Source organism: Centruroides sculpturatus, unplaced genomic scaffold (genome assembly GCF_000671375.1).
Source record: "Centruroides sculpturatus isolate CEXI.00-Female unplaced genomic scaffold, Cexi_2.0 scaffold101, whole genome shotgun sequence".
Taxonomy (NCBI): domain Eukaryota; kingdom Metazoa; phylum Arthropoda; class Arachnida; order Scorpiones; family Buthidae; genus Centruroides; species Centruroides sculpturatus.
This window is the reverse complement of record NW_019384361.1, coordinates 955,755-983,607: the sequence shown is the minus strand read 5'-3', so window position 1 is coordinate 983,607 and position 27,853 is coordinate 955,755. Positions and strand designations below refer to the sequence as shown.

The 27,853-nt window shown below is 32.5% G+C and overlaps 1 protein-coding gene across 5 annotated transcripts; it reads right to left on the bottom strand.

Moving 5' to 3' along the window:
- Nucleotides 1-7: 7 nt before the first annotated feature.
- On the bottom strand, nucleotides 8-27,853 carry LOC111641242 (myelin regulatory factor-like). Of its 5 annotated transcripts, none has more exons than XM_023387392.1 (22): nucleotides 27,778-27,853; nucleotides 13,947-14,011; nucleotides 12,547-12,701; nucleotides 12,321-12,481; nucleotides 12,071-12,246; nucleotides 10,189-10,375; nucleotides 9,921-10,116; nucleotides 9,776-9,852; nucleotides 7,840-8,041; nucleotides 7,528-7,626; nucleotides 7,331-7,450; nucleotides 7,033-7,257; nucleotides 6,796-6,959; nucleotides 6,570-6,707; nucleotides 6,365-6,454; nucleotides 6,180-6,289; nucleotides 5,891-6,100; nucleotides 5,577-5,828; nucleotides 5,351-5,513; nucleotides 5,013-5,118; nucleotides 825-917; nucleotides 8-595 (listed from the first exon to the last, which is right to left on the bottom strand). In XM_023387392.1, exons 1-22 carry the CDS (start codon nucleotides 27,798-27,800, stop codon nucleotides 515-517), a joined length of 3,093 nt encoding a protein of 1,030 aa, XP_023243160.1. In that variant the 5' UTR covers nucleotides 27,801-27,853; the 3' UTR covers nucleotides 8-514. The 5 variants fall into 5 exon arrangements, with proteins under 5 accessions (XP_023243160.1, XP_023243152.1, XP_023243166.1 ...); XM_023387384.1 differs by having other exon boundaries at nucleotides 10,189-10,378; nucleotides 27,778-27,852; XM_023387398.1 differs by having other exon boundaries at nucleotides 5,577-5,819; nucleotides 10,189-10,378; nucleotides 27,778-27,852.

Here is a 27,853-nt window from a genome sequence, read left to right as displayed (position 1 = left end):
ATGCATTTGTATGTATATATATATATATATTAGTGTTCTCTTTACATCTAGAATGAAGTACAAATCGTACGAACACAAAACCAGAGAAATATCTTCCTCTCTTTCTCTCAAGAGTCTTTAAGTACTTTTATGTCCTAAGGAATGTGACTTTGGTTCGATTGTTCATATTGGACAAGATTAGAAAAGATAAATGATTCGTCCAATTTTCATTTAAAAGAGAAGTTTTTAAAAAGTGAGTAAATACAGGAATCGTCATCAAATGGAACTTTCTTCTAGATGAGAAGCGTCACTCTCGTCGGCACGTCTTCTCCAATTCTACGGCTCGACTGCGTAAAAGGTCCACTCGAAATAATGCGAGTTTAATATTCGATGGAAATTTCACCCACATCCTTGAATTTTACACGTCACAAGAATTTTGTACCATCTTTTTTATTATTTCTTTGGTTGGCAAGCAGACAGTCGCTTTTCTTTGTGTGTGTGTGCGAGTCGATTATCGGCATTTCCCGAATGAAAATCACTTATCGCACACTCGATGAAAGATCAAGTGATATTCGATAAAGGTATGACCCATATCTTCCACGGGCAAGGAGCACGGCTAGAAGATATAAGTAAAATGATAAATAGAATTATTAATTATATATTTATTTTTATAATATATTTACTTAGTTTAATGTTTTAAATGATTAATTGATTGTCCTATTCTATATATAATATAAAATGTCTACACGTTTGTTATTCGTACGAATTATTTGCGATATTAATTTGACAAGAAATGAAAAATATCTTTACGTTTTATAATCATGTGACTTAAATTGTAATCTTACCATTTGGTTATTGACGTCGTAGGAGAGAACCCTAAATACGTAAGAACTTTTGAAATAAAGACCTATCGGTAAGCTCCAAGTAGGATTTTGTTCCTGTTAATTAAAAATAAGTGGATTATAATCTTATTAACAAAAATGTTTTGAATTTTTATAATAGCTCTACACTTAGTTTTGAAGTTTCTTTTCCTTACGATAATTCTTACCAGTTTTATTATATTAATATGAATTATGGAAAATGTTTTAAAGTTCAATATAAATAAAAGGTCTTTATAATAAATTATGTTTACATTTATAGAATTTTACATTGATTTAGAAGACATTTTAACATAATATAGCGTAATTTTTCTCTTCTACGGACCTAAATTAGGATTACGTTTATATTTCATTTTTTCTATGTAATAGCGCAGATCTTTAGAAAATACACAGAGAGCCAACGTTAAGGAACAAAAAAGATATCCTCGCTTTTGAAAGAAAAATAATTTGTCACTCGAAAATAAGTATGCTTACTGCTAGTCTATTCTCCTGTAATTTTAAATTTGGTATAAGTCCCTTTTTCCCTTATGAAAAATGCCAAACCGAATTCGGTACATTTGTTTATCGATTTTCTTCAAATTCGATTTTTTACAACAGTAAATACAGTATACTTTATATGTGTACTTTACCATATTCTATACTGGGTCTGGCATAAATCGCATGACACATCCGAGCTGTGCTACGATGGGAAAACTATCCCTCGAAAACCAACCGGTAGCCGAATGGATAAAACCACCAAACACTGGTAATGGTCAACGGACTGGCACTTGCAGTGTTCCTGGTTTTCTTCGCATTTGTAACACCTAAGTAGAAATTAGTTTCCTTTAGAAAGTCCCCCGGGAGGCATACACCTCGGCAGATCGCCTGTTTGTCGTGTTGCCGAATACAAAACAAATAAATACGATCATAATACGGTAGAATAGTGAGATATCAATACAGATCTTTGCAGGGAGATGCGCGTTATTCGGTTTGGGGTCTTGAAGGTTTAAAAGTTTGAGAACCTATTTTTGGTAACGCGTGATCTTGTTAAATATTCGTCAAACGGTTTGTTCACTTCACTAAGTAAATAGACTTGTCTCTGCTACTGCGTATATTTTCAGCCCGGCCGAGATTGGCACATATAAGAAAATTCGTTAGGTTAAGTAAAATAATTGACAACTTATTTACTTCATCCTTTTCTGTTACATAGATACGTTTGTGTAATTAAAATTAAATATGAACGAGAAGTTTAATTTCACACAAAAGTTAGAAACAAACTATAGTTAGCATAAAATTATGGCCTCACTCCATGAATATGGTCGACACCATATTATCAAACTGGTAGGAGTGCTTAAGGGGCGGAAGGCAAACGCGAAATGTAGATCCTACGAGGTCCTTTGAACAGTAAAAATTTTCACGCAAAACTATCTGAAAAAATGAAGTTACTTTTATTTAATTTCATTGTAAGTTGCAAAATCCTCCAAATATTCCAGGCACGAAAGTAAACTGAAACAATATCGGTGAAAAATCGCAAGTACAGTAAAAAATTGCGGTTCCAATTAGCTTTCTTCACCTCTCCGTAGTTTCTCTGGGGACTGCAGAGTACTTTGGAAAGCTTAGCTCTAAAAAGTCTCGCTAAGGGTCCGACAAGCAGACAAATGCAAATAGGCTACTGTAGCAACACCGGCAAGCCCGTATCGGATATCCGACGGATCTAACCGAATGGCGTTTGGCCAAAGATGTCCTTTACCATTACTCCGTTATACGGTACAAATGCTCACCGTCCTCCATAATTGCTTTTGGCTTTTTATTGCAAAAATAAAAAAAAAAAAACGCGGGCTAAATACGAGGCATTTCGTAATAAGGTTTTAGAATGGAACGATAAGCTGGAAAAACGAAACATTCACCATTTTGGAGGTCTCGATTGTCTCGCATAGAATTTAAACCCTCGTCAGACGGTCGAGACCTCTACACCATCGTTACCGAGTTCCTCCGTAAGCCGAATTAATTCGATACGTGACATTTCCCGGAAAGGAAAGTCTCAGTTTTACGTCATCCGCAGTAACCAAATATAAGCCAAAAGCCAAATTTCACCTCTGACCATTCGAGGGTTAGTTTTCCCATCAGAGCACACCTCGAATACGTTTCGCGTCACCCGCCGGATACGGTATATGATTTAAACTTTCACAGATATTTTATAGGCTAAAGTTTGCCAGTTAGACAATAAAAGTTAAATTTTAAATATCACGTTATCGTTTGAAGAATGCGTTTCTTATAATTTGTTAATTATTGCTTTGGCAAGAAAAGCGCACGGACTGGCCAATAGCCACGCGGGAAAGTTCGCGAATTCTGGTACAGTACAGTATGTAGGCAGCAAAGAACTAAGAATGAAAAAAATTACAGTATATTTTGAAATAAAATTAATCATATTAGGGTGTTACAGAAACATACAAACTTCCGGGAGTTATAGAGGACACCAAAAACAATTCATTGATAAATTCATGTCCGAAAATGAACTGTTTTGGCAATAGAGCAAATTAAAGTTTTAATTTAGGACTACCACACATTGGCGGTCAATGAAAATCCGAGCATTTTTTCCCTTGCTTTTCTTGTTATGTTGTGATAATAAAAAAAATAACATTAATACTTTTATCAGGATAAATTCCTTTATCCTGATAAAGATTGAAAATTTTCAAATACAAAATAGTGGTTTATACTATCGAATGGCAACCTCAATACCTTCAAATTTCGTTTGTTACTCATTTACGTATTCGAAATTCTTCTTCAAAACGAACAATAATTTTTCTTTTGAAGAAGTGGCAGAGATGCATCTTGTTTACAGTGAAGAAAACGATAATGGACGAGAAAGTTCCATACTCGTATCAAGAGAGGTATCCAAGTAGCCGTCAAGAATATCTTTTGGCAAGAATCATGGTCGCTTACGCGCGTGTACAAGCTATTCCCGGAATATTCCGTAAGGTCAGTGAATCCATGAACCGACGATGCAATCTCTGTTTTGAAGTACAGTACATGGTCGCCATTTTGAATACCTGCTGAAAATTCAAATAATTTACTCTATTGACGTTTTATTTGAGAACATGGGCTTATTACAAAAAGAGATTGTTTTGGTGTTCTCCATAATTATTACAGGGTATTTTGACACCGAATATAACGTTTGTATAATTATTAAATTCTTACCCTTTAAGTTTTAAAGAATTTAAATATTATTCAGTTTTTTTCTAAATTAACAGAATGCCAATAAACCGGTATTAGTGCCAGTATAATGCCGGTATCGCAATCTCTACTTACCACTAAACGAATTGAGAATTATACTAACACGATTTGTTTGGCGTAGTCCCTGCCGAAACACGAAAGAAGAAAAATTTCGGATGGACGAAACTATTAAGAATTCGATAAAATAAGATCGTCAAAATATTATCTTTATCAAAAACTCATTTAGTTCCGGAAATTGTAATTTCGAGAGCATTAAAGAATCGGAGTGGGAATGTGGTATTTGTTTAAAAAACACGTGTTTCATTTATTTAACATATGAGCCAAACTTTGACTTTTAAAAGTAGAGAAGAAGCGGCGGAAACCAAAATCAGCCGACCTCCATCGACATAAAACATCGAAGAAATTACGGGCTTAACAATGATAATTGGACAGTTTCTGCAAAGAATGGACCTACCACCGCCAACGGCCAAACCTTGTGAATAAAATTGTCTGTCTTCTTACTAATGAAAATAATTCCCAGATCCGAAACTATATCCATGGTAAATGCGGAGTTTCATAAGATCGAAAAATATATCATAACAGTTTTACGTATGTTAATTTGTAAGTAAAGATTAATACTTGATTGTTTGCTGTTCCCTCAATTGGTTGTATATTCCTTGGAACTTAGCATAAAATTGCTATTGAGAACTTATCACATAGGAACACTTCTCTTGATTGAAAAGGTGGATTTTTATTTTCTATATTTTACAAAGGATATGCATTTCAGGCCTTATACCCCTCTGTTCAGTCCTTATTAAGGCCGAAATGCATATCCTTTGTAAAATATTGCGAAATTCTATATACCAACAGATAGTTTATATATTCTGTACGTATCGAACAACTTTACGTTTAAATCTCTGTGGTAATCAGTGTTAACTCCGGTGAAATTTCCTAAGAACTTACCTCCGTTTGAGAAATTCTATTGGCCAAAGGAATTTGGGTAGGTGTGGCGCAATCGACGTGAGCTTCGCCGGTTAAACATTTGGCTACGGTCGTCGTTTGCCGCAAACTAAAAATAACCAGAAAAAGGAAAATGCCTAAAAGGTTTCTGACCTAAATATTAATTTTATTGATGTATTAAAGCGTTTATATAAATTAAATTCTAAATTTTGGAACATATTCTTTGTCGCCAACTTAAATTCATAAGGTATAGAAATTATAAATTTTAATAACAATATGTTAGAAAAGACGAAAATTCTTGATGCATATTTGGATTCCGAACTTTAAATAAAATAACCTACCGAAACTGTAAGGTGACGTTTTCCAAATTCATGTATTTCGAGAGAAAAATCCGACACGAATAGCGACTGAGTTTATTTCCTTTCGTAGACTGCTGACAGAAATTGTCATCTAAAGTTACGTTTAGTTGCAAAAGACGAAGTGATTCCACCGTCTCCGATAAATCTAAAATGTACATTTCGATTACGTCTCTTACTAATAAAATAACGACAGAAGACTTGAATGTACCTTTCTCGGATTTCGCTTCCACCTCTCTCCTCCTCGCGGTGTGGACTAGTTCCGTTTCCCCCACTCTTCTCACAGACTCCGCCGTTTGACTCTCGCTGGCGGCGTTGTTATCGTCGACGATTTCCAAAAAGGTCGAAGAATAGTCGTCGCTTTCTTTTTCGTCCGTCGTGTCATTCGTTTTGCGTGTTTTTAAATCTGTGTTTGTATTATTCGTTCCCCTTTGTGACGTCGTCCGGCCGTTGTCTGTAATTGCTGGGTGTAAGATTATGAATAACCTATCGTAATACGGAAATAACTTATCGTAATCGTCTTACCTCTCGTGTCGACGGGATAACTTTTGATTTCCTCTCGAGATTCGGCGTGTGTATTACTGCAACACGTAACCGCGCACGACGAAGAATCGATACATCGAGGCGGAATACCGATCGTCTTTGGCAGGGGTTTACGAGTGGAACCTCTAGAAACCGCTATCGTCGGTTGTTGCGTGAAGCCGTCTGCCAAGATGTTCCGTGGCTTATTCGTTTCTGTATTTGCAATTATTCCGATAAGTTAAATACGTATGTAATCTCCTATTTTGTATACCAGAATTTTTAATCGTCTTACCCGTTGCGTGGCCATTTAACGAAGTGGCGTTACTCGGAGAGGTCCTCTGCGGAGGACTGGAGTGCGAGTTTCCGGTGGAAGTTGTATAATTATTATAACTATTTTGATTTCTAAATTATACGAATAGGCCATTTAGAAATTATGTTTAAAAATTATTTCGTAGTATTGTGAAAAGAGGAACTTACCCTGTGTTTACAGACGTAAGAATAGCAGAAGGTTGGAATTCTTGTCTTTTATGCCATTCTAAAACGTAAAGTGTGGCAACGGCAGCCAGACTGAAATGGCAAAATATTTTTTATAATTGACAATTATCTTAATAATTTTTAAATTCTTTTTTGGCGTTAATTACGGGTGAAAATTTCTCGACTGCTGTATATTTTTGTTTCTTACCAGAAAGACATGAGAAGTAAAAGAACGAGAATCGTTGCTTGAACTATGTGATTTGTACAAAAGAGACTTTGATGCTTTTGCTTGTGGCACTGGTGCCTATAATATTTCTTTCTTGAATTTGTTACTGTACTACAACGACTGAAACGAAAAAGTTTTATTAAATCATTTGATAAGACAAGATTTGAATGTAATTTTATAAAGATATCGACATTAATTTCGACTGTACCTAGTAACGGTACTTCCGCTAGAAGTGGATTTGATGCTGTCTATTCTTTTCAGCCTGGCTAATTTTTTATTCATTCTCTCTAATTCGTCTATTCTTGTTTCTAGTTTATCGGTAACTTTACACAATTCTTTCACGGCGCCGACGTTTTCCATAAAAATGCGTTCCTAGGTAGTAACAGAAACGTACGAGATTAACTGGTGCAAGAATTTCTTAGTATTTGTTATCGTCTTAACGTACTTTATTTACTACGAGGAAATGTTCTACTTCCCGTCCGTCGGACAATACTACTTTTCCAATTTCGCGAACAGCTTCCGGTAAAATCTGTTGAATTTCTTGAGCCAAAACACCCGTTCCGGACAGATCTTCTTCCGTTAGTCCCACTTGTTTCCCAAATTCGGGTAAGTAGCTGTATTTAACTATTCTCATGTTGGCTACGTTCCGAAGTTGAAGCCGCGTATCCAGCTACAAAAATACGAAAAGTTTTAACATTTGTCGAAATTTTCCAAAGTTCTTTTAAACTTTTGTCCAAACTCACTTCTTCGATAGTTTTTTTCACCCGTGTATCGGACGGCTGTACAATATGACCCGTTAATTTTATATTTCCGTGAACGACTAACGATTCTTCGGGTCTATCCGTATTGATCCCGACTCGACCCTAAAATACAGTAAAGTAGAAACGATTAAAATGAATTATTCGTTTTCAATAAATACTTTCTATTAAATAACACTTACAGCGTGATATATGGAATCTGCCAGATGACCTTTCTGCCAACACAATTCCAAATCATTTTCAAATTGACCAGGATTAGATGCCTGACAGAAAGACAAAGTCTGGTAAGTAAAAACAATATTTTCAGTGAAAGAAAGAAGCTTAGAGGAATATATTATATATAACTAAAATTATAATTTTATTAGAAATTATTCTTTAAAGAAATTTTTAAGTCTATTATATAATTTATTTCTTTAACTTATTTACGCATTTTACGTAATAGTTATTTAATTTTAATTAGGCTAATTGTTATCGACAAACATCGAAATGCTTACTCGAACAATAATCCTTTCGGAAGCGTGCGCAATTATTTGATAGCTTTGATCGTCGACGTGAGCGCAGAGGCTGACAACCAAATAAAAGTACCTCTGATCTGGATTTGGTTTACCTTTCTTTCTCATGTTGTTCGATGTCGTTTCACTGAAATGCAGCCTTCCTACAGTCGTCTTAGTGACTTGTTCGGAAGCCAGTTCCACTCTGAAATATATTATTATTCAATCATTAACGTCAAGTTTTTAAAACATTAGTCAATTTTAATTACCCAGTTTAATTTCGTGTAATAATATATTATGCTTCTTTATATAACTATAAGAATAATATAGTTAAATTGAGGGAAACGATACGAATGAATTTAGGCAAAGGACACTCGTTACGAACTTTATTTTATTACTATTTAAACGTATAGAAACTTACGGAAAGATGCCGAAAGTGGTGAATCTCGTGTATCTATGTACTGTACAGTACAGTACCTTCGCGTACGCGTAATCGCATTCGGAATGACTTTACGTATAATACCGCTATCGAGTTTGAATACTTCCGAGAATGGTCTGCTTATACGAGGGCGGTTATTTTTTCAAGCTCCGATAGTCCATGAAAAAAGACAAGTGTAAATAACAAAATGAATTTACTATCAAAAGTTAGGTACAAACATGGTTACTTTTCGACATAATCATAGTGAAGATTGAGGCATTTGTCATATCTGTGGACGAGCTTTTCCATCCCCTTGTCATAGAATGTTGCCACCAGTGAATTGAGATGGTCTTAACAAAGTTGTTTTGAAGATCATCATTAGTCTCAAACCTCTGCCTTGCTAGCCCCGTTTTCAGTTCAGGAAAGAGGTGGAAGTCTTCACACATTAAAAAGTTTTAAGATGGGTAGAAGTCTGAAAGGTGGAAGTCTTTACCACCTTTAAACACCCAGCGTATAGCCCCGATTCAGCACCGAGCGACTTCCATCTCTTTCCTGAACAGGAAAAGTGGCTAGGAGGGCAGAGGTTCGAGACTAATGACAATCTTCAAAAAACGTTAGAGTCCATCTCAAGTTATTGGCGGCAACATTCTATGAAAAGGGAGTGGAAAAGCTCGTCCACAGATATGACAAATGCCTCAATCTTCACAGTGATTATGTCGAAAAGTAACCATGTTTGTACTGTACCTAACTTTTGGTAATAAATTCATTTTGTTATTAAGACTTGTCTTTTTTTCATGGACCATCGGAGCTTGAAAAAAAAACAGCCTACATAGTTTTGGGATTGGTATCGTACAAAATATTTCCTTTTTAAAAATCCACTATAAAATTTACCCCACTATTTCATCGTCTCTGTGGGGCTGATTTTCAGTAGAACACCCCTTATATAATATGTAGGATAAGAGAAATTATTAAACAAAGTTATAAGAAAATTAAAGTATCGTCTATTTCCGATTATAAATGTAGGCTACTAGTTGCTAGAGTTCTTGAGGGGTTGGAGAATTGGTGAGATTGAGTTGGGAGAGGCCGATAAAAACAACGGTCTTAGTAACTAAAATGTATGTAAATTTACCTCATTATTTACAATAATGAAACTGTAAAACACAAAAAAAAATTACTCGGACTAAACTTAACAGGGGGTACCCGGACATGTTTGTCCCATAGGCTTAACATTGTACTGTACCGATACCTTTGCCTCTTCGCCATGCCCGAACCATTGAACCTTTCTCAAATCCATCTTCAGCGGCATCATCTACAGGATAATAACTTAAATATGATACATAAACGATATTTTTAGCCCTATCCGTTTACTCGAAATAAGTCGGACAAACTGAAAATCTCTTTCAATTAATAAACTTATATAGATTAATCCCTCGTTGGCCATTTTAGGATATTTACGATAATAATTATCGAGCGTTAATATTAAAAATTAATCTACGAAACGTATTAAATATTTTCACTTACAGAACTGGATAAAAAGGTTTTTTACTTCTGTCCGATTGAGATTGCTCCACTTTAATCGTTTGACTGGGAGATTCGACCTTTAACAAACACATCCGGTTGAAGTTTTTAAAATTGTCGTATTTAGTGGAATGGATAAAAATCTTACTTTGACTCCGTGGAAATGAAGATAAAAGCTGTCTATCTGTTTGACCCCTTCGGGTGTTTTTACAAATTGAGGTTCTCCAACAGGCTGAACGTGGACGGTCACTTGAAAATGATTTTTCTTTTGGCATACGAAGGCATCGTCGGCGTTACTAAAATTAAATCCTTTGTCGGCATCGACCCGATAGTTTGGCGGAGGTCTAACAAAAACGATACATTTTTGGGTTTAATTAAACGTTTACAGCGTAATGTTTAAAAATCGTTATACTTACAGTTCTTTTAAGTTTCGATCTAAGAGAATGTGCCACGAATTTTGTTGAAAGGGTTGAAATCGTATACATTGATACGTAGAATCTAAAAACATTTGCGATGTTTCCGATCCTGCGAAATCGAAGCTGTAATCTTCGTCGGAAGTAGGAAGGACAGACGAAGTAGTCGCTGGTTCTGGAGACAAACCACCTACTTGTATCGAACGAAAAATAATCGAATATTAAAATACTCGTATTTGTTTTTACAATTGTTTTCAAACAATCCTACATTTTTAAATTGTATCTAAATACGACTCGTACTTTTGCAAATAATTTATTATTTTGTGGAGGCTTTTCGATAATTAATAGTTTAGAGAATCTTATTTACAGAATCGTTTTTGTCCATTGAATTAATATACAGTAAATGACTTGAGAAACTCTATTAAAGCAAATTACTTTTATTTTTTCATCTAAATAGATAAATTTTGTATTAAACTGTTGGCTCGGTTTGTTTGTTTTTTCTTATCTTTACGTCGGTCTGACGCCATTTTATTTTTATAAAGAGAAAGTGCAAATGTTGGTACATTTGCAACCGACCAAACCGACCTGTTATTAGACCGGTAAGTTAAGTTACTCTATGTCTAGACTCCGTCTACGATTAACGCCCACAAATCGGGAGTATCGATAGTCGAGAAAGAAAATAAATGTTAATTTTGCTTCGTTCCATCCTTCATATTAGGTCGGGACTCGGAATTAAACAGAGATTGGAGTTGAAAGATCCGATAAGTTCATTCGTCGTTACAAGAATTTTTCTCTAGAATTATGGAAAGAAACTTTAAAATGGACTTTAGAAAATTGAGTTTTAATTATTGTAAAGTTTTTTATTTTTTATTTTTTTGTTGAATTTTACCGTCCGATGGCTGGATTATTATTAAATAAATCAAAGACAAGTCTGTCCAAGAGGGATCACCATTTATTTTGCATTTCAGACTACACATACACATTAAAGGCGACAGGCCTTCCTTTTTAGGATTCATGCCGCCAAAAAATAAAAAAAAGTCCTTTAAGAAACGCAAACATCCAATTAAAAGTAAAAAGAATCGGTGACACAGACGTCTTACTGCTCATCCATCTGGCCAATGGGTGGTTCTGCTTTATATCTACATTCGACAAAAATTCAAAAAAAAAAAATTTTTAAATGTACTATCGCCAGGGGGCAGCTTCAAAATCTACATCTTCCAGCGCCTTTTCTAGTAGATATAAAGCAAAAAAGCCCATTGGCCAGATGGATGAGTAGTAAGACGTCTGTGTGTCACCGATTCTTTTTACTTTTAATTGGATGTTTGCGTTTTTTAAAGGACTTTTTTTACCTTTTGGCGGCATGAAGCCTAAAAAGGAAGGCTTGTCGCCCTTAATGTGTATGTATAGTCTGAAATGCAAAATAAATGGTGATCCCTCTTGGACAGACTTGTCTTTGATTTATTTATTGTAAAGTTGTCATATATTAATAAAGGTTTACGATTAATTCCAAGTTTCTTTGATTATATAAATATTCCTAATGGTGTCATTCGATGGCTTTTCTATCAGAAAACAAACTCCTATAAGCAAAATCCTATTGAAGGGAATTGTTTTCCACTGAAATAACTTTTGTGTTCGGTATCGATTGACAATAGATATTTGACGATTGCTTACAAAACTTTTCTTACATTTCTCAAAATTATTTAACAAAATTTGAAAAAGTTTGACGACGAAAATCATTATTAATGCTGGATTTTAAGTTTATAGTTTTAAAGTTATGAGTTTAATCATGTCCATTTTCAAAATGTAATGCATTTATATTCTTTGGATTACATCGGTAATTACCAATGGATTCTACATTAATACTTTATTAGATTATTGGACTCACAATCCGTAAAAATTGCACCCGATTTGAGCGGATCGCTTCCCGGTTCTTGTTTGACGTGAACGATTCCGTTGAGGAGATTGCCGACCACAACATTCTTGGAAGAATCCGACAATTTTCGTTTCTTGGACGGATTATTTTGCGGATTATCTAAACTCTCGCAGATGTAATCGTCCGCTCTAAAATAAGAAAACAAGCATTAAATAGGCGAATAAATACATATTAAGTAATACTTTATCCTCCAGGCTCTCACCCGGCGAAAAGATTTCCTAAATGAGCGGCGGTGGTCACCAAAGAAGGCAAACTTGGTTGTGGAACGTTTGGAACTACCGACATGGGAGAAAGCTGGGTTAGTCCTTGTCCTCCCGCGGTTGCTTGATTATGAGTCATCAGCGGGTGACTGCCCGAGTGAGGCTGTTAAAAACGAAAATAAAAGTCAACCCTCGCTAAACTATGCTAATTTAGTAAATAAGACTTACTGAATGCTGATGAGGAGGAGTCACCGTTAGCCCCGGATCGGGTAAGTGTTTCAAGGGCTGCGTGTTGCCGTACGTTATGTAATGGTGCTTGAGATTTTCGGTTTGAGATTGCATCTTCTCTAATTGGCCCGATCTTCCGTGTACTAATTTAGGATCTGTTCAAATATATTTCGAAATTTATTTTCAATTCTAAAAATTTCGGAAATTAGTCAAACATTGCTAAATATTAAAATCTTTACTGAAAATAATAATATTTGTAGTAAAATATAAAACGTTCGTGAACCCGAATTCTAATAACATTTATATAACGTAAAATATTAAATATTTGTCGGGATTCTATAATAAGATGTTAAATAATCTATGTGTGTTAATGAATTGACCGGTTAGGAAATATTTTAAATTTATTCTTTAATTAATCATAATTAAAAAGTCTTTAAACGTAGACTTAACAAAACGCAAAAGAAAACATCTTTTATATATATTTCCGTACATCTATTTTGAAAATCAATTAGTAATATTCATTGACGCGCTTATAAAATTTACATATCGGGAGGAAAACACTTGGGATTAGAAAGAAACGATATAAAATAATACGTAGACATTAATAAGAAAGTCGAGAGAATATTTCGAAATTTTTATTCATTAATTTTGATTGTAACAAACACTTGATTATCCATCGCATTTATTCTAACCTTAATAAATAAACTGTAAAAAAAAAACATAGCTTATGTATCTACATAAACATTACACGTGTATTCTACGTCGCGCAATACACAGGCAAACATATAACGGCCTGGATTATTAAGTTTATTAGCTACATAAACCTATAAAGATTATCCATAAAAACTTTCCTATTTAATGTTTTTGCAGTTAAAAATAGGTTACCATAGATTAGCATAACGAGACATTTACTATGCAAATAGGTTACCTACATTGTTTTCGTATTAGTAAAACGAATAGCGGAGTAAGATGGTAAGAAAAATTTTCATTATCAAATAAACCAAGTTAATTCATTTCAGTCTGTCTAAAAAAAAACTTTGCAGTAATTACGCCAATACAAATAACACGTAAAATCTAACGCTGAGACTGGTTTAGTTCTCGTTATTAAATTGGATGGCAACGAAAAGACAGTCGTTCACCCGTCAACCACGAGGACTTTCCTGTCACCGATAGCTTTGCCGACTTTAAGGAAAATCTAACGAATAATTTGGTTACACCAGTCCCAAAATACTTTTATTTCAAGTATTAATTCGTAATTTTTAATGACTGCTTAAATCCCCTCTTCGCTTCGTAATTTTAGAATTTTAATATTGTCAATGACCGAACTGTGAGTAATTCTTGCTTTACAAAAACTTCGACATTAGGGTATTTTTAAAGGGTGAAAAAGAGATAGAAATTACCTTCATGAGGAGGAGAGAAAGGCGGTTCCGATCCAGAATCGGGAGGGCTATCTGGAAGATGATGCCTGTGGAAATAAATAAAAGCATAAAATTAAAGAAAGGTAAGAATTAAGAATTTTTTTAATGATCAAAAATTCTATAGTTTTACTCAGTTATAGTTCATTTATCGTATAACACGTTTCCGGCGACAAAAATCGCTACAGAATTAAATGGAACAATGTCAAAAACTCGAAGGCGTAAACATTTGGACATTATCAAACAAATATCACGCAACATACTAAACCAAAAAATGTATTGAGGATTATTACATTTGATCCAATGGAAAATTTAATAACACGTTTTATTTTCAAATAAATTATTCCTTAAATTTGGATGTGGTTGTGTAAAGAAATAAATTGTTTAAAAAACCTTCGTAAATTTTATTGATATTATTATAAAAAGTATGTTTTGGTTTTAGTTATCAGAATATTAAAACTAAATTATTTTAGTAATATATTTAAAATGTGAAGAAATAAAATATACTATAAGAAAACACACTTTCTCCGTAATGTAAAATCAAAATTTCTAAAGAATTTGTTATTCAAAAAAGGATATAGGCCTAATAAAAATCCAGAAACAAGTTGCTTAACTTTCCGGGCAACATTTAAAATTGCGTATGACACCATCTGTGGTGATATTTTATTTTAAAATAACTTTTATACTTTTTGTTATCATAAAATGGCAAAATCTTAATTTTTAGAGTAGGGATGGGCTTTATAAAAATTGTAAATGCTAAGAACGAGTAAAATCATCATCAAGTCAGACCCTAGTCGAGGTATGACACGATTCCCTTTATTTCCCCACCCCTAGACTTTTAACCGTCAAAATTTAATAGCATCAATTCTCCTAATAAACAAACCTACCCTCAAAATTTCAGAAATTTTCGACAAAAATCACAAGAGTTATTAAGCTTCAAAGAGGGTTAACAAAATCGTATCATACACACACACACACACACACACACACTAACATCCATACATACCGAAAAACCCTCGAAATTTTTTTCCGACGTTTCAATGTCCCGAGTCCAAAAATAAAAAAATCTTGGGGGGATCATTTTTTGACCGATCGCCATACTTTCCCTCTGTTATAAGTTATATAACAGAGCCGAGAAAGTAAAATTCCTCTCTCGTAATTATGTATAATTTATTTTTCGTATATCGTCGACATCCGAAGTATTAAGGTATAATTTTATAAAGAAGAAATTTATTAATTTCGAGACATCTTATTTTCGATAAAATGAGATCGTCGTCGATAAAATTTGAAAAAAAATCTGATCTGCCAATAGACAATAGAGCAATTTTCTACGATACCGATCTGAATTATTATCTAATAATAATTCTTTTATGTTTTACTCGTCAGTCTTATCTAATACATGGGTATTCTCGTCGGAAGCGTACGCCAGACTTTTTACGAAAATTAAAATTTCTTCGAACGACTTCTATCTCGAGATCTGGACACGAATGTAATTCCAAATGAAAAATATATTAGACAAGAAATTTCATTAACGTAGTTAAGCGAAAGCGTTACTGTTAGTCTCTCGGATGCTGAAAAATACTTTATATATTCATTTTTATTTTATTAAGTAATCTCTCTTATATTTTTTCCAGTGGTCTGTATCCTGCGGATTTCTTTTAGTACGCCTATAACGTTCGAATTTAACAAGATTTTGTATATATAAATAATAATTCGACAGGTTTATACACAATTACACATGCTGCGGCGTTCCATTTTATAAATTTAACAATTATTTAAATTATCCGTAAATTAGGTGGTAATTTGTTAATATATTTTCTACTTATGTGTTGCCAAACAAGTTACGTAACGTACAATACTAAATATAAAAACATTTCGTTCGATGCAACAACAATATTTCAGTATTAAATAAACTTTTACGGAATAACACATATTTTTTTTCTTTTATTAATTATTTTATGTTATTATTATGCTACTTAATATACATTTTCTAAGGATCCTTTCGTATTCGTGTTTATTTACTCTACAGAATATTATACAATTTATTATAATATACTATACTGTATAATATGTACTGTATTGTACTGTACATGTATATGTTAAATTATTTATGTGTATATTTATTTCTAAACGACTCTATTGTTAATTTTATAGTTTCTAAAGCATAGTTATACTTACGGGAATTATTCTGACTTACTATCAAAATAAGAGAAAAATTCAAATATCTCTTCGAGTGTACACTTGATTTTCATTGCGCAATTGTTTACACTCCTTTTTCTTTAATTTCATACATTTTTAAAGAAAATCTTATGTTCGAGACACAGCCAACTTCGAAAATGAAGAAATTAAATAACTATTAAAACCATTATTTCAATCTAATACAATTTTTCATAAACTGAAAACGTATGTGTTAACATCATAATTAGATTATTTAGATAACAACAACGGTCTTCTAATTTGTTCTACGTTGCATATTAATTTATAATTAATACGAGTATTATACATTAACAGCATTAATCGGTGTAGAATTTTAAAAAGATTGATGTTATTTTCGTGTTTTCTGATGAATATCTTTCAAAACTGACTTAATTATGGGAGGTGTTTATATGAGATAATGCTAATATATCAAATTTAAATAGTCGATCGATTTATTTCTTATAAAGGCACTACTTACGAACATTTTTCGTTCTGTAGAACTTCGAGTTGAAGACAAACTTACAGATATAGTAAGAACTTGAATAGAAGTGTAGAGAGAAAGAAAGAATTATAAATCTAACTTGAGCTCAGAAATTATTAAAATATGTATTATTGGAATATTTATATTAATATTTTAAAAGACATAATAAATTATCTCAGCGAACATTAACTCTACATATATAATTATAAATATTTGATAAATGAAATAAATCAATAATGGGTCCTTCGGAGAATCTGCATAACCGGTATCTTCATAAGTTGTGTTTAGATTCTTGAAAGTTAGGATTTTAAAAATTACGCAGATTTTTTGCATTATTTATAAGCTGTTTCCTTCATATTAAGTAACCTAACTTTCTAGAATTTTGATACTTTATTAATAACACGATACAAATGGTAAATTCTCGTTTACGAAATACTTGCAACAACATATACCCTACATTAATTTATTTTATGTAGAAACTGGTAATATACCAATATATTTCATAGATTTGGTACTTTGGAAAAATAATTTTCCTTTTTGAACTATTTATTTTCAAATTAAAATAATTCATACGAAAATGAAAATGATAGGAAATAAATTTGGCAAAATAAATTTTGATATTATTGAAATAAACTATTATTATTAATATAATTTTATTCTATCCGATATATAAAATTATCACGTATTATTTTTTTACAACATGAAATATACAATCACAATTAGAATTAATGAAATTATTATCGTTAAAATCGCACGAATTTAACTATGAAACTCGACTCAATCCTATACCTGAATTACTAGTTAACGCGTCACGTAAATGAAAAATAAAACTGCAAAGGCCTGAATTTTTTAATCTAAATTGTATAACGTTTTCTGATCAAGTAAATAGATTTAAACTTTGTATCAAATAATACTTTTAATATTCTATCGAGTACTTCATTCTAATATAATTCCAAAAATACGAGCCTAATATACTATGCAAAAAATTTTCCGCGGATATTAATAAAATGGTAATCTTTTATATAATTAATTTGTGCATTTTGGTATTCAATAAAATTCTTTTAAATCCACTAACTAAATATATGCTTAAGATCCATTTTATGTTAATAACATCCTAGTTTGCGAGAAAAGAAGTCCAGAATCAATATCGATACCATTATAAAAGCCGAAAGTTAAATAAATTAAACGGGAAAACAGGATCCATAGATCACGTCCATAGATTATACAATATAATTTCGATGTCACGATTCATAGATTATACAATATAATCAATCAAATTTGACATTAAACTATAATAAAAATTCCATCGTAACTCTAGGTTAAGGGTTTTAAAATTTTATTTTAATTCACTCATTTCTTTTATAGTAAAAACATTAAGAAGAAATAACTATGTGGAAATTATACGATAGTCTGACATTAACAAGGAGAATAAATGTCTCCGTGGATGAGACGATATACTGTACTATAAACTAATCGATATCTACATTCACCTAATTGTTTTATTACGAAATATTGAATTTTACGTATGTGAATATGCAGAATTCCAGATAATTTGCAGAAAAAGTAGCCATTTTATCAGAAAAAAGCTCAATATAGATATTTATTTACAAGATGTATTTTGTCTTTGAAATTAAAATTCGGGGAGAACATCTCCCCGAATATTTCTTAATCCACTTCATTGTATTCATTTTATACATGCTTGAAGTATAGTTCATCGTGGCTTCAGAAGAAATAAAATTGAAGCAGCAAATATTTTATTCCTCTAATGTCATTTTGGTCTAAGAGTTGAAAGGAGATGCAGCCTCATCCGGTTTAATAGTTTCGTTTTTGATGATGATACTTTCGAAAATGGCCTTTTAATTGTGGTAATACTTATCCGTAAGCTGTACCGAATTGTGATAGTTCTCATTAACTGCTTATCACTGGCAGTTAATGAGAACTATCACAATTCTGACAGCATCAATTCGCCCGCTGCATTTTTTTATTGTCAATGCTTTGCTCCAAAATATAGAGCCATTTGCGGGCTTTTCAGAAAAGTATTTTTCAATTTAAGAGTTAATACTAAGCATCACTGGTTTTCTATCATTGCAAAATGAGACCTGACTATCGAAGTGTAATAGAAGAGCTGAAAAAGATGGGCGACTATGGTTTAAGCAAATGCTAGGGAGATATTTCTAAAAATATATTTCTTGGTAGCCAGACTCATCCAGTATGTATAATCTACCAAGAAATATATATTTTGTAAATCTAAATTCGTCCTGGCAATTTTTTAAATGGATTTATTAATTTTTAAAATATTTCTAACTTTTGGTTCGTGCTCCTGTAAATGTTAAAAGTTATTTTCATGATCATCTTAAAAACTTTATATGCCTGTTTTGTACTGAGACAGCTTGAGAAATATCCTTTAATTTTATCTTATTTTCAAAAGGGTAGCAAATTCATATCCAAAATAAATTTGTTCACACGTTAAATAAAACGATTAATTTTCCAGGTTTACTTCAAAGCTGACCTAGTGACAATGAATATCCTTCTGAGCATTGACAGCGTAAAACTGAATAATTAGTCTCGGATAATACAATGATCTGCTAGCGATATGATATATAGATAATACAATGTTTCTTTCTGGAAAAAGTAAATTTGATCTTTCGAACTCAATATGTCTCAGGAATGTTAGATCCAGCTCATTAGTAGCATCAGAATATATTGCGAATAACTCGCTTTTTTAATATTTATTATAACTTGAAGAAACCATCAGAAAATGCAAATTCAAAGCAAGTCACTACTTCAGAATTCTCTTCCCACAGTTACTTCCTGCAAACTACCATGTGTTCGAAAGGAGAATCCTTTTCAATGGTTCATTACCATCATACACGGAAATATATAAATTAAAGACTCGCATGAAAAAGTCGATCTATGGAACCACTTTAGTTTCCCTCAAATGTAATCAATATCGGACGGAAATTCTTCTGAACACACTAAATGGCGAAAATACAAATACATTTTATGTGTGAAAAAGTTGGGTTATCTGCTTTCACGAACGTTTACAAAGAATGATTAACTCCACAAAGATTAGAGGCTCCATCAGATACCGTAGAAAAAGCAGTTTTTAAAATCAACTCCCAAGTCACTTAAAAATGTTTTAACAGTTTCATATAGTACAGTACTTCTATCGTGGTTTTGCAATGTACAATAACCCCAAAAACTGTAATACCATTTTATTTTTTTTCATTATAATACTTGATTCAAATATGTAAATGTTTCGCACAAGCGATAGCTGTTGACTCTAACGATCAAAACGAAGGAAATACTATTTAATCTCCTGAACTGTTCTTTTAAGAAGGTTGGAGCAATAACAATTTTTAATAAGAGCTTTTCGCACAATCTTAAATTATTTGTATTAGAAGAGGAAGACATTTCTGTCTTAAGCAATTCGCTTAAATGATCTACACTAAAAAATACTAAAGTGGCACGCAACAAGTATAGCTAACTTTAATTCTAATTGAGTCAATATTTTTCTTCAAAGATTGCCGTGAAACAACTTTAGTGCTATTTTTCCGATGTTTAAAAGAAGAATATTTCTTCAGATCACTTTTACCAGCTCTTAATTCAACTTTGCATAAATCACAAAGAATTTTTGTTTCATCACGCTTTACTTCTTTTATCTAATTTGAAAGTTGAAGATCTGTCAGCCATGCAGAATTAAAGATTTTAGCGTATTTTGTCAACTTACACGTCGTTCTAAGCTATACAAATTATGAAACAAAATTTCTTCCTAGCTACGTCTAAATTGCGTAGATCATCGACTGTTCACTGATATACTTTAAAAAATGCTTTCCAATAAGTTCAAAATTCTTCAAATGCATTGATAATAGTTTTGTCAACATGGTGTTTTACCGTTCGTATTAGCACGGTCCTTTTTTAATGCCCAAAACATAAAAGTAGCAAATAGTTGTTTAAAAAAAGCATTAAAAATTTTAAGTAGCCCAAATAACAAATACAGTAGTCTGGTAATGGTCATAACAATAATACCAATAAATGTAGAATATCACCAACACTCCACATATTTTAATAAATAAATGCAATGTATGTATTTAATTTATATATTAAGTACAGTGCATAAAATAGTAACTGAGTTAATTTATTTCAATCGTTTTAATTGATATAACTATAAAAATTCTTTTTTTACTACAATTTTATCTTTAAAATTGGTGGCATTTTATTAAATATTAGTAGATTTATTCGAAAAATTTAAATTACAGCTTAAAGCTAAAATGTAGAGTGCTCATAATTTTAAAGACTTCGTTTCTTGCCTTAATACAAAAAATTTTTATCAGAACGAATTCAAATTTGATAAATTTACAAAAGTAACGAGCATTTATATGTTACGACATGGTCACAATGCCGGGCTGCAATTTTTAATCATATTTTAAATGTATTTAATTTAAAATATATGCTATCCATCTCAAATTAGTAGTGGTTTGCCCCTGTACATCATACTTTCCTTTAACAATAGTCATGCCAGTCATCTATTAATTCCTTTCAGGGGAAAAATTTTGAATTGAAATAGCATAACTTCCAGTGACGTTCTTATATAGTTAGTCGGGGCCTCCTACTTTTGCGGTTTCCATATCTGATCTCTTCTTTCATATACCTAACTCCGTTCTTGAGATTAATGAATGACAAACGGACGGACAACAGTGAGGATTTATAGGTCTACAACTTTTTAAAATTGCAGCCCAATTATAAGAAAGAGAAATTTTTGAAATTAATTTTTATTAGAGTATAAGAATTAAGAAAACAAAATTAAAGCCGTGCCCTTCTAAATTCTAAAGCTTATCATTATAAATGTTTCTGTCAAAAATGAATTACGAAGAAGTGACGTTTGTTGGAATTTCTCGAGAGGGCAATTTCTATCGTTAACTGTAACTTTTTGAGAGATAGATAGATAGAAACATTTTCGTTTAGTAATTTGATTTTTATGTCTAACGCAGCATAATTTTTCATTCAGGGGCGATGTTCGAAACTAATTACAGTATTTCTTTACAGTTTCTTTTACCGATAGTCGCATTCGCTCTATCGGACCAAAAATACGAAAAACAACTTCATACGCTGTGCATAGCTAAATGAAAGTTTGTAGCTGTAAATCCGAATTACAAATACATCCATTTCCTTTGCCAATTTGTAGTAACTTGTGCAAAGCGAAAGATACCACGTGCAATTTATTAGTGAAGACGACTCTTTTACCAAAAAAGAAACGTGGGCGAAGTACAATTTCGGTTTACTTGTAATAAAAAACGATTACAGTCGATGAGCGTTATGCGCGAACTGCGTATTGTTAATACATCCGGATTTCTATCCGATTTCTTGAGACTTCCATTTGCTAAAAGTCCCTTGGATCAAACCACGTCGGCAACAAAAACTGCGCTCGTCAGTGGTAACAAGAGTACGAATCTTTTTAATCTCGTTGAACGCATTATTGTCAGTAAGTGGAATAGCGTGCCGAATTTCGGGAATAGTGCCTCCGGGTGGATTTGTGCGTTACGTTGACTCTATTATTACGTTCCACGAGACGTGTTCAACTGCGGTTTCGTGTTAATGCTTTCGGTTTATTTTATTAACTCCACTCGACGTCTTATTTATGGTTCTGCAAATGTCCGTGTACAAATTTTCCACCGTTTCGAACGTGACGAAATTATTTTCGCTTTTGCGTGTTGCCGTCGTTTATGCGAAACGGTTATTTATTTAATTGTCTATATCCTTATTTTGTGTTAAGGACTGTATTTAGTTATTTTATCACTTAACTATTCCTTAGGCTACTCCGAAGAGCCTACGGGACTCATCGGAATAAAGAATATTTAAATCATAAAGTAGATTTATTCGTAATTTTAATATTATTATAGGTTTACACACATTAAGTAAAATTTAATTCGGTTAATGTAATGAAATGTTTGCGTTGTAGTTATGAACTATTTCGCAATTTTATAATTACTAGCAGATATGCCCGAACAAAAAGTAACAGCAACAAACATTAAAACCAAAAACGTATTAAGTGTTTGGTTATATTAGCTTAACGTTGTCACGTTTATTACGAAGTGCTGAATAAATTATAATAAGAAAAACATACAGCAAAACATTTAAAAATATCGATTTGTTTTTTCTTGTTTAAAGTAGATTTTTTCCTTTTAATTAAATTCATATAACAAAAATAAAAACAAACAATCAGATTTCGAGTCAAACCCTAGACTCACGCTTGGCATCTCAGAAAAGTCCTCTGAGATTTCACAATTTCAATTTCGTGATATATAGGATATATTAAAGTGAAATCTCGTTACAACGAACCTCGTTATAACGAACGAACTTTTAGATTTTTCCCGATCCAATCCCCTTAAGAACCCACAATAAAATCTTTCGGTTGTACTGTAGGAACGTATTTATAAAGAATTTTCGGTTTAACGCTCCTCTTCATCAGTTTCAAGATAAGAATTCCTGCAATTTTCACTGTACTATAATAGTTTTGTTACGACTTTCGCTATTGTATTTCAACTGGTAAACAACCGTATCTGAGGGACAGTAACGAGCTCGGAAGCAACTAAAGCCCGGTTTACACTATGCTATTTTCGTGCAATTTTTGTCGTTTGACTCGAGATGACACAAATTTCCCAATAAGCGAAACAGTTGAACTTGGTCGTTCGGAAATTGATCAATAAACATCTACATCCTAAATCATGTAACTTCATTACGTGATTTACGAGATGAGGATGTTTATTGGATCAATATTAGAACCACAAACGACAAAGTTCAACTGGTTCGACTTTGTCGCGTGTTGGGAGATTTCTCTGTCGTTTCGAGTCTAATGACAAAAGTTGCACAAAAATCTCATAGTGTGAACCGGCCTTAACGGATTGAGGGTGTACTAACTTCGATAAGCGATTGTCGTAGGTGCGGCCGTTTAAGCTTCTTTTAATTCCGTTATTTACCTTCGTACCTTATTCTTCACTTAAGGCACGAGAGTAAGATGGCACCGAGAGAGGGATACGTTGCCGGGGACCTCCTGGTCTGTCCTTTCCAATATAGGAAACTAAACCGTAGAAAGAATTTGATTCGGAAATCGATTTACAAACAGTTTATATAATATAGGAAAATAGATAAATATGAAATACAAGAGTGTATTAGTTGGCAGTGGGTGCCAAGACAATAAACCATAGAAAGTTTAGTTTCAATATCAAACACTTGACTCGAAATAAATCAGATCATTGATGTGGAAATTACAAGAAAATAAAACTGGAAAAAATAAAATGTGAAATACTATAAGGAATCATAATTCACTTTCCCTTAGAAGAACTACTGAGTACGGAAATCACACACTTAGAACATTCCGTGTTGCATCACCCCTCATACCAAAGACATTAAGGAGATGGATTATAAGACATTTTCAGTCAATATATTAAAGAATGCAGCAATATTCTTTTTTGAGAAGCCAACAGTCCTTCGCAAAGGAAGTTACTCGCGGCTATTTCATGAATAATTTTACAGAGTAAACAGCCTAAACCATTCATAGCCTCTAAGTCCCTCTTCTTCGAATAGCTATTTCGCATTATTTCTAATACAGTTTATAAAATATGCAAACATTACTGTGAGGACAAAGATTTTCTCATCCATTAGGAAATATATCGCACTAGCTTCCCTTCAATTTCAGATGGTAATGTTTTTTCAGCCTAATTTCGGGTGTAAAGTACTTGGCAATTTGTCTGTTCGCAGGTTAAGATGCCTTGTTTTTTCACTTTATACAGCAAAAATAGTAGTCTTTATCGTCTCTCCGTTCCACTGCATTTTGACACGTTCAGTAAAAGTAACAACACATCACTCCGATTGCTTATTTATCTATTATTCCGAGCATCTCCATAAGTCACAAAATTTATTTTCATAAACCGTGGGAAAAAAGTAATTTTTTTCTTTGTGACTAATTACGGGATATTCGATATCTGTAGCCCCCTTACTTGTTAGTATTCCGTATTTTTTGTCAATCACGTTCCAAAACTGCACGCCATACTGGATTAACTGCAATTGCCACTAGTTTAGTATAGAACAAGCCCTCAACTTACAGCTACAAGACACATTTCATACGATTTTTCCCCTGACATTATCCTGAATTTATTGCGAAGTTAAATACCCATGTGTAAAGTTTCCGTAACACGCAAAACAAATTCCTTTTCAATAAAGAATACAGAACATTCTGGCCACAAACCTCTGCATCAGAGTTACCAGGCGTGCAAGTGTTACTACCACGACAGTCGACGTAGGAAAGTATAATAAATACAAAGTCTAAAATATTCCATATTTCTCTATTTTCCTTCTATATAAATTAGATAGCTTATTATTAAATTTATTATTTTCTAAAGTTATTCTATGAAATGAAAAAGTATTAGATTTTACCAGAAAATAAATCGACTTTCAATCACAGAAGGAAAATGGATGGAAACAATTCAATAACTTACATGTTATTAATATTAACAGATTAATAAAAAAACATGTGAAATGAAATTTTTTTTTATTTTTTAAACAAATTTAGAATATTTTCAATTCAAACTGTTTTATTTTAACAAATAGTTTTTAAAAAAGTTAATCTTCTGGTAAATAACATATTTCTAATATTTCTTTTATAAATTCCAAAGACGATACACTTTCCAAAAACTTTTATTTAAACATAAAATTTAACGACTTTCATAAATTTTGTACTCTTTAAATTCGAAAATGAAGAATTTTGAATGCTTCGAAGAATAATTAAGCTCGACGTCAAATTAATCTTCAAGTCGAAAGAAATCTCGAATATTTAATACTTGTATTCAATAGTTTTACACGGGTTGGGAACATAAATTAAAGAAAACAAAAATCTGGAAAGCGGCTTAAAACGATTCTCGAATTTATTTTACTCGCTATTTATAACTGGCTTATATCTTCGTAGTACGGTAAAACCCGCATAAACCGGAATTGCACGGTACATAATATTTTTTCCGGTTTGGCAGGTTTCCGTTTCGAATGGTTCTTTTTTTTTAACATAGAAAATCGCTCCGGTTTGAAGAATTTCTTTCGTTTAAGCAGGTTCTGTAGAGTTTTATCGTATCTACGTTTATTTGGATGCAATTTTAAAATTGCAGACCTATAAATACATACTGTTCGTTTGTTCTTCATTAATCTCGAGAATTAAATTAGATAGAGAAGAAGTATATTAACTATAGTAGGCTATATAAGAACTTAGGGTCTAACCAGAAATCATGTTTTCAATTCAAAATTTTAACCTTACTATACAGAGAAAGAAATCTGGTATAGAATTGATCCTTACGATAATTTAAATTAAAATATGATTTAAAAACTTGCAGCCCGGCATTGTGTACAATAAATAAGCTAAATTCGATTTTTATAATTATCTTAACATAACTTATATTATCGAATTACGAATCTATAAACAATTTTTAAAATTACGATTAAAACATAAAAGCATTAAATAAAATCGAACGGAAAAAGTAGCCTAATCGACATTAATAATACATTAAAATTGAAAATTAAGTGTTTAAAACGCACGAATAACTTAAATTAGGTAAAGAAATCAATCGATTATCCGTTATTAAATATTCGACTTTTTACGCATCCGTTTAAAATAATAATCCGGCGGATCGTTTAATAATTTAACTATTTAAAATGCTGTCGAACCGATTAAAATTGCTAATTTATTTTTTCTTCCTCCTGCTAAAATAAAGTTGCGGGAACGACCTCCGGCGTCAACATAGGCATAATACCGACAGACAATTAAGGTTTAGGACTGGGTCCGATTATAAATTAGATAATTAAAAGACCCAAGCGGGTTATTTGCGCCACGCAAATCGTGGTTTCTCTACTCGCTCGGTGATTAAACGCGCTCGTCTCCATCGAAATTCTTTGACGGTTGTCGTTCGACCAAAAAATCCCGACGCGTTACTTAAATTTCCGCCGAATTTAAACTCGTTCCGAAACTGTATCCAATTTGGCTTTATCCGTACAGTTTATAATGAAGAAAATCGTTGGAGAAACTTGTAGAAAATAAAACTGGAAAGTCTCAAGTGTTTATTATTAGCGACGTTTTCGTAATTAACTCGTTTATAATATAAAATATTTCAAATGAGAAAAAAATGTTGACCTATTAAAATATTATTCCATAGATTAACTTTCTTCATATCTGCAAATTCGTTTCTTCAACTCGAATTAATTAATGCAGTTGTTCGTTATTCGTAGTTTGGGGTAAAAGATAAGAAAGTCGCTCTTTTGATCCAGATAATTTTATTTTCTGATAGAAATCGAGGCGCGACGACATTTCTCTATCGGACGAGAACGTTACAATTCTTACACCATAGGGATATTTTACAGGAGAGGGTTACCACTGTCCATGTGTAATGATAATCCAAAATGCCAGTTGCTTCTATTTCGACGGGGTTCCACGAATTACGAATTGCAGAAATTTTTCATGCGAAACGTAAAGCAATTTCGGACTAGGTGAATTTCGTCGTCTCCGCGTAGAAATAACCGATTCAAAATAACTGTTAAAGTCGAATTTCGAAATAAAGCAAATATTTTAAATGCGTTACAATCGTTTTAATAAAATAAAGCATCGAATATAAACAAAAATATTTTTCTATCACTCATTCCGATTTGATGTTTTCTATTCAAATATAACAGTTTAATAATACTGTATAAAATTACTGACGGTAACAAAATACCTATAAAAATTAATTATTGACAAAATATTAATTCTAAATACTTCATAGTAAATAATAATCTCCATCGTTTCTTATTTAATAAATTAGTTTATACCTCAAAAAAAATAAAAAAATAAAAAATAAAAAAAGAAACTTGTGGTAAAATTCTTTCCTGGTAAGACGGACCCATAGACAATGGGATAAAGATGCCTTTCCGGGAAGCCCGAAAATTTTCGTGGGTGGACGTACTCGGATCCGAACCTCCTAGAACGGACAAGAGCACATAATAAAGGTAGGTCGGTGCCCGTCGGAAGAAATAAATTTAAAACGAAAATGTCGCGTGACGAAATACGACGAATGAATAAGTCGACCCGGAAAGGTTTTAAACGTCAATTATCGATAAGTACAGTACCTTTGATAGAAAACAAATATCATTCGAAACAAAAAACGGAATTATTCTCGTTTGATTTCATCTCTTTTCTTCCTAA